Source organism: Poecilia mexicana, unplaced genomic scaffold (assembly GCF_051168715.1).
Source record: "Poecilia mexicana isolate PSO_F unplaced genomic scaffold, ASM5116871v1 scaffold_14, whole genome shotgun sequence".
In the NCBI taxonomy this organism is placed as follows: domain Eukaryota; kingdom Metazoa; phylum Chordata; class Actinopteri; order Cyprinodontiformes; family Poeciliidae; genus Poecilia; species Poecilia mexicana.
Genome location: NW_028263383.1, coordinates 19958042 through 19974357, shown reverse-complemented (window position 1 = coordinate 19974357; position 16316 = coordinate 19958042). Strand labels below are relative to the sequence as shown.

The window sequence follows — 16316 nt, the reverse complement described above, 5'->3', positions numbered from 1 at the left end:
TGAAAAGCTGCAACATTTATTCATTCAGGATATCGATTCATGAAGCATCAGTGGGAAAATGTGAAAATCCAAGACCAATTTGCACAAATGGCAAACAGATACTACCTCAAACCTTTCTTTTTTTTAGGTTTTGTTGTCTCTAGTGGCCCTTATTTGAAAGTAGCTCGACAGGAAACAGGGTGATGAGAGAGGGGAAAGACATGGGGCAAATGTCGCCAGGCCGGGAATCGAACCTGCGACCACCGCCACGAGGACTAAGGCCTCAATATGCTTTGCCCCCAATCACAAACACTTCTGAACAGACGACAAAATCATATTGGAAAAAAAATAAATAACACTTGACCCACTGCCTCGTAACGCTTTCTGTCTCTAAACTTTCATGTAAGTGTCGTCATTTCCGGTCTTAAACCACAAGGTGGCAGCAAAGCATCTCTGTTGCTGAGGTAAATAAGAGCGTGTGAGAACGGCATCAGTTTCCATATAAAATCAGATGTTTTAATTTTTTTTGCTGCAGTAACACGGGGTATAAAGTTTGCGGTAAATCTGCAGCGGCCAGATGTCCAGCCTGCCTGCCTCAGACCGATCCACACAGACTCGGCTCTGCGACAGCAGCCAAAAATACATCTACTAAATTCTGACTTGAGGGAGTCGAATATTTAATTTATGTGATCACTTATCCCATGTTAAATGCACATATTTAATAGTCATTGCTTTGTTAGAAATCACTTTTCAGTTTGACATTAAAAGTTTTTTTTTTCCTTTTTTCGTCAGATTTTGTTGGTCATGATTGATTTGTAAATGTGATAAAATACTTTCAGACATGGTTAAGCATATTCTCTTACACAGTGTACTCATAGATACATATCTTAAGACGTGAGCTGGTGGATTTTTGAACACTGATGTAGTGAATACGTAAAAGGAAGCAATAACATTGAGGGTAGAAGTTTATTTGAATTAGCAATTAAGCGATGTAACATTCATCTACATGGGGCAAAAGAAAAAAATGCTAATATGCAAATACATACACAGTTATTAAAATTATTATTTTTTTCAGTCCCTGAACTTAAAAAAACATAAGTTTTACACGTGTAGGTGGCTGCGCAGAGTGCAATAACAGTTACAGTAAATAAACGTTAAAAAAAATGTACAACATAATATATATATATATATATTATTTCAAAATAAATAAATAAATAAAAAGTTTGAAGAGCACTGGATATTCATTGTGAAAGAAGCTTTGTAACGCACTGCACCCGTAATAGTAGTGTGTTTCTTCTCACTCTAAAGGAACTACAGTACTGAGTTGGCAGAAAAAGGTGCATGGCTTTTGTATTCTTATGAATCACGTTTCCCCATACAATCCACTTTACATGGATGACTGTATATATGTGTTGAAAAGAGCAATCGTTCCGTGATCAACGGCTTTGTAAATAAATAAATAAAAAAACAACATGACAACGAAACGAGAGATGACAAGACAAGAGAGAAGTGATATCTGAAACTGGATCCCTGTACCGAAGTGATCTCTTGTGATCGTTAACCAGCTTATCATGCTCCATTAGTGAAGTCCTGTAAAAGTGGGACTGGACCGTCCCGGTCGCTTTTTCAGGCAGCGGCCATTTTGGTGTCTGGCCTGAGACGGGTGTGCAGGGAAGGACGAGGTGAGCTCAGCAGGAGGCAGTAGTCGTGGTTTAGACGGATGAGATAATGCGGACGGTGTCGATCCATGGTTGGTAATGGAAAAACGAGGGGAGCTCATGCAGACTGGGCCAGAAGGTTAGGAAAGTCCTGGGGAGCGGGGCGGGCGGGGAGGTCGGTTTCTCTGTCACACTTCACTCCTGGTATGACGGTTCTTTAGGTGGGACAGAGGACTGGAAGGGAAGACAAATCGAATTACGCCGCTGCATTCCCGTCAGATCAAGCAGCTCACTGACTTCTGGGAGAGTTTGGATGATGTTTACCTTTTAATATGTAGTCCGTCAGCAGCGTAGGCACCTTCTCACTGTCTTCCTTCATGGCATAGAGGACTGTTTGGAGAAAAGGATCACAGTCATTTCACGTGTCGCGCCTCGCGATCGAGTCTCACGTTTGGTCTCGTGCGGATGCTTACTCTTTGTGAGCATCTGCAGGTCGTCGACAGACGGAGGGGTGGTTTTCTTCTCGTATGGAATCACAGTGTTCAGATACTGAAACCAAGAAAAAGCTCAGAGTGTTTGCCAAGAAAGAGAAGTGATGAAAGGAGCACGCTGTCACCGATGTGTACCGCTGAATGCCAACACAGAGGACAGGAACTTCTGACTTTTTTTTTATTTTGCACGGTCATTCATACTTCATACGCTGCTGACAGGAAGGATCTCCAGTAGCAGTCAGTCTTGCAAAAAAAAAAACTCTAAAGAAGCTCCTGACTAAAGGTTGATGCTGTATAACAATCTCAGGTCTTAGTATCAATGCTTTTAAGCTCCAGGCGGTTAACTTCTATTACATCTAACACCAATAAAATAAAATAAAATTTATTACCAGAAAACCAAACGAAGAATGTTTACATCTTACACGGCACCGGTTGTCTGTGTGCTCAACTTTCAGCTAAATTTTCTATTCAGCTAAACGGTACAGAAGATTCAATTATCATCAGTTGAGAGAGCTAACATGATGAGTCAGCACATTACCTGCTTCTCATTTCCTGTGCTTCCAAATGTCTGCCTGATGCCCGTCTGCAGGATGTTGGAGAGGCCCTCCATGCTGAAGCGCTATGGATCACACACACACACACACACACACACACACACACACACACACATGCAAACACATAGAGTGACTGTCAAAAGTGTGCTTTCTTTGCAAAACTCTGCTGATATCTGTATATCATTACTCCCAGTTCTCTTTATTTCGTGTCACATTTACAGTATTAAGTAGCTCAAAGTAGAACTACGGACACAGTTTTCGTTTATTTGCTCGACATTGGCACAGATTCAGGTGTCTGCTCTCTCAGATAAAACCACCGTTTGTGCGTTGCATGTAGGGAAAACCCATTAGGCCCGTGTTATTGAGCGGGAGCAGAGTGAGCTGAACTGGGCTGGTCCTGGATGTAGATGTTCCTGTAAGATCATTTAGAGTGTAATGGATCTGACATCCATTAGTGGAAGAGCCAGAGAAGGAAGGAGGAAGAGCAACCAGGTTCTGGGATGTCACTTTTCTGCAATTCCCTTAAAGATATAACCTTTTGAAAATAACAATACTTTTAATAACTTTTATAATATATATATATTTAAACTGTTACTGTGGTGTGAAAGCATGTCTTAGTGCTGTCAATCACCCTCCATGTGGCGCAGCTCATCCCCCCCCATCTATCTCCCATCCCTTTGTCATGAATTCTCAGGTTAATTAGCATAGCTACAGATGACTACGGATAAGCTGTAAGTTGTTTGTCCGCCATTAGCACATTTAGCAGCGAGTACATGAGACTGACTGACGGTGCCAAGACCCTCCTCCTGGCTCTGATTGGTTGATTTTGGTGGGGGCGGTGCATTTCTTCAGGCTACAATAGCAGCTCAGGAAGAAGGTGGAGGAGGTGTCTCATATTATACTGTCACGACATGGTGACATATTTTCTTTCGTAAAAGTTACGTTCTGTACCTTTAAGACCACATCTCATTCGTTTTCATTCACAGTGATCTGAAAATCATCCTAATTACCAGAAACAAAAGCTTGAAAACATCAGTTTGTATGAAATCAATAATGAGTTTGAGATACTGACATAAATGAACAAGTACAGACCCATTCGTTTTTTTGTTTTGTTTGTTTTCTTAATGGGTCTGGAACATATAGATCCTAACAGAGTAGTGGAAATAATCCTGTGCATTCACCTTGACCGGCATGGTGCCGGTCTTCTGGCCAGATGAGGCGGCGTTGCCCCCATTGGAGGGCGCCGTCCCGCCCCCCTGCAGGCTGAGCGCCTTGTCCCGCCGTTTGCGCTTGCTGCTGTCCCGCTGCTCCTTCTGCCTGTTCTGCACCTCCATCAGAGCTGTGATGAACGTGTTCTTCACCTCCTTCTCGAACTCCAGCTCGTCCCGCCGGGCCAGCTGGTTGACCAGCTCCTCTGAGTACTCCCGGATGGCGGCCTCCACCCTGTGCAGCAGCTCCATCAGCGCTGAGCTGGGCATGCAGCTGAGGCCTGCAGGACGGGAAAAGAGGAGACGGTGAGAGTCCGCCGGGAGAAAAGCAACAACACGACCACAACCAAACTCTACGGGCGACGCAGAAAATGCTGAAGACGTTAAAGAAAAACAGTCCCAAGTTTACCAAAAAAAAATCTTATCCAGTAAAAGATGAAATACAGGGAGAAAAGAGTAGCAATCAGATTTTATGGGAATTGGTAAAAAAATAAAACATCTTTGTCTTCAAAATAAGTTACAAAAATCCTCATGTGGTCCAAACTGAAGACAGACCAGCCTCTCCTGCTGCACAGCATCTGTACAACCTGGTTTTGCCGAATAAACGGAGTAAATGAACAGAACGTGTAACAGTGTCGATGTTGAAAGTCAGGAGCAATAAACTGTTTATTTCCTTACATTTAAGGCCAGGCATATTCATGGCAGCCATATTGGGTTTTTGTAGTCTTCAATGAAAGAGCTACACTTTATTGAGTATTTTAAATATTTTCTGTCCGACTTGGATCTGAGAAATGTCCACTTTAGATGGAACAATGTATTACTGTATTATATGACTATAAACAGGGTTATGAGTCAAAACGATTCATTTTAAGGCCACAGATACTGCTATTGGAATATAAACAGTCCTAAAAAAAAAAAAAAGGCAACTTATTTTAATACAAAGATACATTTTCTTATTTGAGCAGCTATAACAATAACCTTGTTTATAATTATATGTAATCTATTAGTTAGGGATAGGGATAAAGATGTGTTATGTATATTTTGTCCATATGTTGGGTTTTAGTTTTTTCACAGACTTTTCCAATTTTTTTTCATCTTTATTAAATAAATAAATATATATATAATGGGTGATTTTTTTTTAACACATGATTTTATATAACCTGATAAAGACCAGAATAGGGTCTAGAGACTAAAACCTTTCACCATGAGTGCAGCTCTTCACTCTGACGACATGAGGAAGCCCAAAGGGTAAGAAAACCTAACAAATCTGAATCGACGTCGCCCAAATCTACGGTCAGGATTCTTTTCTCGTCTACCTTCGTAGGAGCAGTTGTTGTTGGAGGCCTGGGACAGCTGCCTGATCTCCTCCAGCAGGGACGGGTTGGTCCTGGAGGAGCACAGGCTGCTCTCCTCCTCGTCCTCCTCCTCGGTTTCGCCGGGATCTGGAGAGTTCTCCATCATCTCAACGATCTCCTCAATGACCTGAGACAGAGAGAGAGAGAGAGATCTGGTCCTGGTTAACTGCATACAGATGCTTCCCATTTATAAGTAGCCAGTGAGATGCCCAAAGCCTCCTCTATAGCGATGCATGTTATCAATTATTAACGCATACTGGCATACAGCAGCAGCGGTGCGTTGGACAGATGTCTGAGCAGCTGGATCGCCGAAACACTCAACACTATTTTCATTGGAGATGATGAAGAGTTTGTCGCAGAGGAGCTTGTCGGCCGACTAATTTGCTGCAGTTGAAAACATCTGATAAATACACAGTACTTTTGCCGATTTGAACCCGGCGTCATTTCCGCACGCGCGTTCTGCCCGCATCAGTCGCGCAAACGACAAGCAAATTCAGGTAAAAGCTCAAATGAAACAAGTTCTCAGGAGGAACGGCTACGTCGCATTTGAAAGTGGCAGCCTGCTCGTTTTCTTCACGTCAAACCTGGTCTGCTGTGATCAGAGGCTCTTCGTTCAGGCAGTTGGCGTTCTCGTTCTTCTCATTCATTTCCTCCTCCTCTTTTTCATGGATCTGAAAATCAGGAGAAAGAAAATGTTCAAAAATATTAAATGGCTTCATGATCCTGTAATCAGCCAGGAAGACGCTCCGTCTTTAAGGCTTTTAAGGCCTGGCAGAATAGTGACGTGTCGTAGAATTAGTAGAAGGAATCTCTGAATTCATTTATTTATGCCTAGAGTTAAAATATGGATAAGGGTTGAGTCCAAAATGTTTCTTAACGTCTTCAAAACAGAATGAAACTATGAAAGATGTTAATACATAATATGGGCTCAACGGATTCTCACTGTTCTGCGACTGACCAGCAAAACTGAAAACGTGTTCAAAAGTAAAATTCAAGTGGAGGCTGGGATGCTGTGTACTGACAGGACAAAACAGAACATATGTTGAAAATATAAGAAAAATATATATTTAAAAAAATGAAATAAATTTGTTTAATTTGGGCTTTGTATCGACTCTTTAGGATATTGATTAAAATGCTGGTGCTTTTTTTTTTTTTTTTGCCCTAGAACTTTTGCAATATCTGACCAGATGTAGGCTGCAAGTGAAATCAACCTAAAGCCAAGAAATGGAAAACAGAAACACGAATAAATAGTCCAGTAAAAGCCAGAGGTTTTTAGAGGACGGCGTACCTCGTGGTCGGACAGGTTGCCGTTGAGTCCCTCAGAGTTGGGGCCGTCCCAGGTGGAGATGTAGTTGTCGGTCAGAGCGTCCCACACGCTGCAACGAGAAACACACAGACACTCGGAAGAGGAAACACTGAACGAGCAAACATCAGGCAGAGTAACGGTCAGTGCAAAGAAACTCTGCAGAAAAAAAAAAGACTATTTGGTCTAGATGTGTCCTTAAGCTGAGATTAAAATAAAGTTCCTCACATCATTGTGCGGCACGGCGACTGACAGAGGAGGCGAACAACAGCACTGAGAGAGTCTTGGAGTTTTTCTGTTTTTTTTTTGTTGTTGTTTTTTTTCCTGCTTTTCTTCCAGACGGCCCTGCTGCCCTGCTCCCACTGGCACACGGAGCACAGAGGAGTCCTTTCAGCTCGGCAGCTTACCTCACCGCTCACGCCCGCCTGCCGAGGCTGCAACTCAGACATTCAATGCACTTTAAAAAAGGCTAGCGAAGGATTTGTTTTTAATTTTCTTGTTTTTATTCGCCTATAAACTTGGAGAGGATTTGTTGGTTCGTATATTTTCACTCATCAATAAAACTGTTTTTGCGCTTCTAGAAGAAACAGCTGCGTTGCCAAAGCACTTCTTCCCTTAGCAGAAGAAAGGCAAGGAGGATAATCAGTTATACGTTTGTTTTACAAAACAGCCACATACAGCAAAGCTGGTAGAGACGTACCTCAAAAGTCTGGTCACGCTTTTCAGATTTTTTAAAAAATTATTATTATTGAAAATACAAACTGAAAACCAGTCACACTTTTCCTTCTCCACCCCCGTCGTTTTATAATGCGAAAAGATGAAAAGAAAAGGAAAAGGTAGTTTTATTTGCAGCTACAGGGCAATCCAAAGTGCTTCACGTTATTAAAAAGAAAATAAAGCAACAAATAAGGAAAACACTACATTGTCGTGGCTCCAGGTTGTATGAACTGAAGACAACTCTAAACAAATCAGATGTCGATTTAAAGAAACTCAATCTTTCAGCAAAGTATTGTTTTGCTTTATTATTATTATTATTATTATTATTATAAGTTTTTGGTATTTTCTGTCAATTTTATAATCGTTGTACTGTTTTGTTTTGACCTAACTGATTTTCTGGGGTTTTTATTATTATTATTATTTATGTACCTGTGATGCTGTGGTCGTTGTTGACCATTTTGGTCAGCTGAGGTCGTTGTAAATATGCTGTACAATCAAACTTTGACTTGATTTCTGCGGTTTTCTGGAGGTTTGTTCCAGATTAGAGGAGCATAGCAGCTGAATGCTGCTTCTGCTTCTTGGGGAGGCAGTGAACCAGAAGGTGTGGAAGGTTAACACAACGATATAACTTGGTGCTAAGGCATTCAGTGATCTACAGACAGATCATGTTGGGACCTCAAACATCAGACAGGAAGCCTCCAGTGTGTCCTAAACGCTGCTGTGAGAGTTCGGATGTCCTCCTGCCGTCTGTCCTGCAGGGCTCGGAGCTCCACGTTACAAAGCTGTGCTGCTGCGTTTGTGGGCTGGTCGCCACGGATCAGCAGTCATTCTGTTTAATACTCCGCTCTCCATCGGCTTGTTGGCCTGCTATAACTCGTACCAGGCAGCGACTGCGGGGAATTAAGTCGGAGAGCACCAGAACGGGTTCGGAGCCAAACTGCAGATTAATGTAAAGGACTTCTGCTGGTTTGTGTACCTGCCGGGTTCCTGTTGAATCAGACGAAGCGGAAATGTTTCTCCTGTGTCACACGATCCTGTCAGCGTTCGGAACATCAATACCGTCTCGCTTTCTATTAATAAATGCTTGTAGGTTGTGCATAAGTAACTAACAAGTGATGGAGAACACTTGATGTCACAATTTACTGTAGACGTCATGAAAAGCATAAAATCAGGACTCTGTTCATTTGTCTGGCCACCACATCGGACGCGGCATCTGCCAGGTTTTCACATGTACAGCTCTTTTATTTTATTTATTTATTTTTTGTGCTTTCTTGAGCTGCTTTCACCCTGGCTGATCGTTGCTTGGAATCGTGCGTTTCTTTCTTCAAACCCTCCCTCCTCGCGTCAAAAATCGGGGCTATATTTAGAACGATCCGGCTCCGCCAAGAGCGGCGGCGTCTGCGTCCACGCCTCAGAGAGCGCTCACTCAGAGCGGGAGGGTCTGGCAGTCAGCTGGTGGGAGAGGAGAGGCCATGAATGAAGCAGAGCCAAAGTGAACCGAGGCGTAGGAAAATTCACACTGAATAATTCAGCAGAGCATCTCAACAAGGTGGCGGAGAGAATCGGGTTCTGACCGACGGAGTGTTTTGGCACATTGTGGCCTTCGCGAGGAATCCATTGATCCTTTTGTTCCGGTTTTGGCGCTAGAGACTCTATTTTGGTCTCAGTGCCACCGAGTGGTACGAGATGAATGGGTTACAAAATGCTTGTGTTGCTAAGCAGTTAGCCTGAGAAGGAAATGAATGGACGTCCTCTGTGTGAACGCTGTCACCTCAGAGGAGTTTTTTTTTAGTAAATGAGTATATTTGGCTGTAGAACAAATTCTGATACACTGCAAAAACAATAAGACACAACAAATGTGGGGAAAATGTCTTGTTGTAAGTGAAGTAAAACCAAGATATAAATATCTTCATAAATATTAAGGAATTATTAATATACAAGTTCCTATATCTTGCTTAAATGTTACAAGTTCGCTTTGCCTTATTTGAAATGCACTAAGACATTGTTTACTAGAAAGTAGAACCAGAATACTTGGTAAGATTTTGTGTTTTTGCAGTGCACTTGTTGAACAGCTGGTTCTAATTTACAAATTTCACTGTAATGTGAGATTAGATGTGTTGCAATCTGTAAATATTAATTATAACACTGTTAATTGCTGTCGATTATTATAAAGAAGTAGCAAATATGTCTTCATTTAAAACCAATTACATTGGCAACAGCTATAAGAATGTGTAGATTGAAGCATTTCCTCTTCAATGATAAAGAAGAAAACTGATAAAAGTACATCTAATACGTGAAGTAAGTCTTGCTTTGACATGCTTTAGTATGTTCACAGTCAGTATATTTCAAGCGTTTTTCAAGATCACATATTAAAATGTGTTACTTTGGAACAGCTGAGAACCAAATTGTATATTATTGTTAGTGTTTTACCCATATATTGTCAAAAATCTAAACAATCAAATAGATTTATCTATCAACAGAGAACATGTCTACCTTTTATGTTCTTACAAAGCATAAAGCAATGATATAGCAGATGTGAGCATATTAGGTGACACATATTTGGATAGTTGCTTATTCTCGAATTTTAACTTCAACAGAGACACTGGTCATCTTTATGTGACTTTGAATCCCCATGGAAACATTTTGCCATATAGTGATTCAATGTTTCAATCAGTCATCTTCAGGTGATTGGTACATACATTCTGCCTGAGTTGACATTTATTCCTGCTTTACTCTGCCTCTACATCTTATAATCTGTTCCCAAATGAAACGTTTCCAAATGTACAAATGTGCTGTTAATCTCCAGCTAAGCTGTTGCCTTCAGGAAGCTCGATCTGCTCGGTCTGCACTGCGGACTGTTTTCAAAAGTCAGATGGCTGTAGTGTTCAGACTCAAATTTGCCAAATGGATCCCAGTTACAAAATGTTTGCTAATTCGTCCCCTCGGATGTTTTATGCTTTTTATTGCTTTTACAAATCAGTTATTATCAATGAAATGTTGATTTGGCCAAACAAAAGTGACAAAAAAGAAATAAATTTAATGCAAAAGGGAAAACTGAGTTCTACAAAAAATAATGACCATTAAACAAAACTATGAAACATAAAATAAGTGATTGTATAAATATTCAAACCCCTTTAAAGTGACTGACCTAATTTGACAGAGATCCAGCCAGTTGGTGCTCGCACAATGACGTAAATCACCTGAGTGCTGTGAGTGCGTCTCCAGTGATTGTAGTACAAAGACACCTGCATTTGCTAGGACCGTTCACTGGTTAATCAGGATTTCTGGCATGAAGACTCCAAGCGAATCCGAGAGAAGGATAATGAAAAGTATAAGTCAGGGGATGGACACAAAAAGACTAAGGTACTGAACATCATCTGGAGTTCAGTTAAATCACCATCGAGAAGGAATGTGACAGCCCTCGCAACCTGAGAGGGCGAGAAGGAAGAAGACCGGAGTCGCCGTGACTACGCCGAAGGAAGCAACAACTGTTGCTCTTGTCAAAGCTTTCTGGGAGAATGGCAATGAGAGTCACTGTTGGAGAAAATTCAAATGAAGTCTCTACTAGAGTTTGTCAAAAGGCAAACGCTGCAAATGTATAAGGTAAAAATAAATGCAGCAAAAATATAGAGACATCCTGGAGGACCATTTGTTTCCATCTGCCAGAGAACCACAGCTTCAGAAAACAGTTATTTTCCATCAAGACAACGACGCCAAGCGTCCAGCTGAAGCTGCGCAGAGACGCTTTGAAGACGACAAGGTGGAGTCTGTGGAGTGCCCAGACTTCAGCCCCATAGAGAGTTTGATTCTGGGCCGTTTACAGCTGATCCCCACCAAAACTGTAAAACCGCAGCGTCCAGATGTGCAGCTTGACCGACACCGATCCACACCGACTCCGTACCGGGATTACAGCCAAAGGTGCATCGAAATACTGAGTTAATAGGGATATTTATGAAATCGCTTATTTTTTGTTTACATTTTTTCCTTTAATTTCCTGTGTTTTGTAGAAGAGAGTTTTCTGTGTCTCTGGAAATACTATAAATCATTTGGTGCTTACAGGTTCTCAGATGATCTGAATCTGACAGGAGGTGAACGAAAACCAACCAGAGATTCAAAACTGTCCTTATTGATTGAAACCAAAATACAAAACCTGAACTCGGAAACACCGAGGACACACTTCACCGCCGTGTTTGACGGCTTTACAGCAAGATATAAAATCTTAAATTAGGTCAGTAATTCTTGAATATTGATTAGAAAAAATATTAGTTCCACTGGCAGATTTTTTTTTCCACTTATAACGGTGCAAAATCTCTTGGAGGAACTATTAGTTTTTATCTATCTTCAAAAGACAAATAGTGACTTAAGCATATATTTTGCTGAAAAGCTACTTGGAAGTTAGTTTTGTCTTATTTCATGTGTACTAAGTTGTTTGCACTGGAAACTGGACAAAAAAACACTTGGTAAGACTTTCTGTATTTGCTGTGTAATCCCTTATTACGCAATAACAGACTAAGACTAAAAGCCCTGGAGAAATGACAGGAAGCCTTCCATCGGCCAGAGGCTTCACGTCGGTGACTTACTCTTCATCCTGCAGCCGCTCCTCATCCTCCTGGCTGTGGGTCTGGTTCCGGATCGGCGCCAGGCCTTCGGTTTTGGTGTTGTAGTTGTGGAAGCAGACGTTGAGTTTCTCGTCAAACTCGTTGACCAGGTCCTCCATCGACTTGAAGCTCATCATCTCAGAGAAGTTCTCCAGCTCGGAGAAGTCCTCTCGGGTGATGGAGGCCAGCGGGATGGTGGTGGTTGTGGTGACGCTGGAGTAGGATGAGTGGTCCTGCTCATCCATCCGGCAGGGCCGCAGGTCCTCGAACTCCTCGTCCAAACACACAAGAGGGGCTTCCATGGTGTCCCCTGGCAGGTTGGGCTCTTGTCCTGATAACAAACAGAAGTAAAATCTAATTTAATGGACTGAGTTTGTTGAACATTAAAAAAATAAAAATAAATACTTAATTTTGAGTTCCAATCATTAACCTCTTAAAGGGGCAATGTTTTGCCTGGCACGTAATGCCATTTTATAGCATAATCAACTAACTATATTCAGTTGTTAGAAAAATAATGTATCCATCATATATGACTAAAGAGAAATTTAACATCCTAATTTAACAACTTGAAATTGGGACGCTGTCTCTTTAAAAGCTCCTCGTCTTTCTGAAACTCCGCCTTCAGGAAGTCATCACAACATGACTCCTTCATTAACCCTTTAATAATGTTTTTGTCGCACTGAGAAGCAGCTCGTATAAAGAGGAGCAGTTCCACCAGGTGTTTGCTAATTACTGCTAGCTAGTCTGAAGGAGCTGGGTGGGGGCGGGACGGCTGCACCCATCCCACTCAGAAGCTTGGAAAGTGCAGCGCCAAGGAGGAACTGTGTCCGAAGGCAGCGCTGGGTGCGACCAAGCAGTTTGACCGGCTGAATGGTTGCCATGGGAGATTGTTAGAGAAAAAGATTTCACAAACAAGCATGAACGAATCAAGGCAACACTCCTGGTATGCTTTTGAGAATAAGATAATGATGTATAGCTCAAAAAGTCAACTTTGCATAGTACTGTCCCTTTAAGGAGCCTTTAGCACAAAGAGAAGATCAATCAGAGCTTAGCAGTCTCGGGGGACATTTGTTGGCCCTGTACTGTCTTCTAAATCATGTCTGCTCCACCTCATCTGGACTGGCACCATGATGTCCGGACAAAGGATGGGTGGAGGTAGGTGTGCCAGAAGGGGACCAGGTCCCACTGGGAACCCAACCAGTTGGCTTTTACTGGTGAACAGCTAATTACGTACCCCTACTGGGACTGAACTGATGAGGTGTCAAAGATTCTGGGGCGTGAAATTAAATGGAGAAGTCCACCATAAATTACAGTCAGGCTCTCATTGTGCTGCCCTAATTGTTATCGGTAACACAGTGACTATATGGTAGTTTTAAAACAGGATTTAGATGGGGGGTTTTTTTCTAGCGTCACTGGAAGAAAACATTATTTTTAAAAGTGAGCATCCAATCCTTCCAGCTTGGGTGTAAATGAAACGATTAGGGAGCGACAGCCGAGGCCCTCCGAAAACGAGAACATTTTAAACCTTTTCGGTCCATTTGAGCAGAACTTTGTGCCTTGGGTCCGGCTCTTTGACGCAGCATCATTACAGTGGACGGGCCTAAATTTCATCCTTTGCGCTCTGCTGGTCTAAGTGTGTGAACACAGGGCAGTCCATTATAAAACGAGCTTGTGCAAGCCTCTTCTTCCTCATCATCCTACTCAGCAAAGTGCTGCTTCGTCTGCAGCTGGAGATCGTCTTTCACCGCCTCCCTGTCTCTGTCTCCATGCTCTGGCTTGTTTGTGTTCATTTTTTAAAAACGCCTTTCACATCTCTGGCTCAGGGTTTATGTTTATTTCAAAAGATTTTAAGCTCGGACAATTCAGCGCAAATAAAATGTTGTTAATGGATGAGGGTCAGGTTGACCTGAGACGTCTCTGTAGTTCTGCTGCTGTAGGCCTGCTGGAGGACAAACTGAACACTGCTGCTCACTTTCTTCTTCTACTACTCTCCGGTTTACATTATTTGTTGTTATTTCAACTGTTATGCTTTCTCGACACAGTCTGCTGGGTTTCCTTTGGCAGAAAACTTTTTAAACCGATTTGAGTAACGAACTGAGCTTAAAACGCTATTCGATAACTAGGATCAGGTGAAATGTATCTATGGTTGGACTGAAATGACTTTTCTTTTTTTTGTAAAGTGTCTTGAGATGGTGTTTTATGAATTCGCACTATATAAGTAAACTGAATGGAACTGAATTAAATCAGGCCTGATTTGTTTACTGCCTGTCAGTAGAACCAATTAGGAAACTGTGTTTAGCTAAATAAGGACAAATTGGTAATTGGTTCTTTTTATGTCAGAGAAACCCATCATAGGAGACACTAATGCCTTTTCAAAAATGTCGTATGGATAAAATAAAAGCAAAATTACTTGTCAAAAGCCTTTTTCAGGCCTCGCTCGGTCGGGTAAGTGAACCAGACATTAACATTACATCACTACCGTTGTATTTTTTTTAAAGGGAGCATTTCTATGAGTTTTTGTCCCATCCCTTTTCTTGGAAGGAGCCTTTTGGAGTGTGTGAAGCTCTCAGGTGTGTCTCCCTGCAGGTACGGAGACCAGAACGTCTGGTTTCACTTCATAGTTTTATCTGGACGTGGGATTTCATCTAAAAGCTCTGATTTCAATGAGGAGCAGAGAGGATGACAGAACTGATCTTTAAAAAAAAAAAAAAACATGCTTCAATTTCACAGCATAAATATGAACATCCCGTTCATATTCAAAGCACCAGTCTACATACTGCCAGCGTGTTGTCTCTCTTATTGGTCTAAACGTTGTGATTTCAGTCGAGGTTAACATTCTCAGGACGGAGGCAGAAATTACAAAGAAGCATGGGTTTAGCTAAACGGAGGCAGGAGAAAATGAGGCAGTGGGGGAGGGAAAGAGGAGCAGCGAGGAGAGGAGAGGAAGGGGAGATGGAGGAAACCATGGTTACAAGATAATGATGACGGCAGAAAGGATGCACACAGAGGTCAGGACTGGATGGACGGACAGCAGGGTGGACGGGACGTAATTGAGTGAAAACGCTGATTACCTGCAGTCAGATGAGCCGCTGATTCTTCTGGCTTTGTGTGTGTGCGAGATCCTCCGAGACCAGGAAGATCTGTTGTTCTGACAAAATAAAAACCCGATGATGATGATGATGATGGGAAGCAGCAGTTACATTCATTCCAGTGTAGGAAAAAAACAAAAAAACAAAAAAAAAAATAAAACACCCCCAGAGATAAACGACAGCGGCGTGGAGAGGCTGGATCTGTGCTCCTTCTCTCACCCGTTAGCCCACAGCCGCCCTGATCCGTCCTCCCACAGCCCGTTGTTTTCCCAGTCAATAGGCAGCCAGCACCGCTCCAACAGAGCCTGCGCACTGCTGGGCCTCTGATGACATCAGCTACCACCCCCCCAACCCCAAACCCAACCCAACCATCCCTCCCTGCCTCCCTCCCTGCTGTCTCTCCTCTCCTCCTCTCTTTGTTCCTGCCTCTTCCCTGCTTCAGTCCATCCCTAATATTCATGAACGGAGAAAAGGGGGAGACAACGTTAGCAGCATATTTTTTTTTCCCCCCCATCACCTAGCATTTAGAGAAACCGGCTCTTCCTTTGTTGTGTATTCTGAAAGGACACGATGAGACGACAAAGAAATGCCAAATTGAGACAGCTCCTACGCTCAAGATGATTTTAATACCTTTAATTTCCCAGGGTTATGAAGACTTTTTTTTTTTATACGCAAGTCTCCTATTAATAAACAACTGAATACGACAGCTGGAGTCATTATTTGAATACAACACTGGAGTAAGATAAAAGGAATATTGAAAGAAGATTCTTTCTCCCATAAAACACTTTAAAGCTCCATCAGAGATCTGATTGGTCCATCCTGTATGTTCCTAACAGAGGACTTCAGTTTAGTGCTGGTTCCTAGAGCTTCCGAAAACAGAATGGGAAGCAGATCCTTTAGTTTTCAGCTCCCAGTTTGAGTCCATGAGGCAGAGACCCTGTCTACTTTTAAGGCTTACCATTTTCAGTTTTGATGAAGCTCATAGTTAGTGACTCAGGTTATCCTGAGGCTTCTTGATAGTTTTGATGCTGGAGGACATAATGACCACTTTCCATCAGTTTGCTACATTCTCAATTGGAGAGTTAAGCTGTTAACATCATCCTCGCTCTCTGTTGTTTTTTGTCTTCACAGAAGCTATATCTGCTCTGGTCTTTCCGTTTAACAGTAGCTGCGTTTCCATTCAGCATAAATTTGCACAAATTGGAATTACGAAATAAATCTGCTTAACGGAAACACGACTATTTCGGGGGGGAAAAAACATACGTTTTTTTGCGCAAAAAATCTTTTATCAAAAAAGACTTACATTTTTTTGATAAAAGTTTTATTGAGCTTGGACGAGGTGATTTTTAAAGTCATATCAAAAT

At 42.0% G+C, this 16316-nt stretch overlaps 1 protein-coding gene across 1 annotated transcript; it reads right to left on the bottom strand.

The window, feature by feature from the left end:
• Positions 1-199: 199 nt before the first annotated feature.
• fez1 (fasciculation and elongation protein zeta 1 (zygin I)) lies at positions 200-15622 on the bottom strand. The gene is made up of 10 exons (XM_088012330.1): positions 14935-15622; positions 11846-12194; positions 6534-6621; positions 5830-5916; positions 5207-5372; positions 3864-4171; positions 2667-2747; positions 2111-2186; positions 1962-2027; positions 200-1871 (listed from the first exon to the last, which is right to left on the bottom strand). The coding sequence occupies exons 1-10, from the start codon at positions 15464-15466 to the stop codon at positions 1855-1857; spliced, it is 1770 nt and encodes a 589-aa protein (XP_087868456.1). The 5' UTR covers positions 15467-15622; the 3' UTR covers positions 200-1854.
• Between the last annotated feature and the right edge of the window lie 694 nt (positions 15623-16316).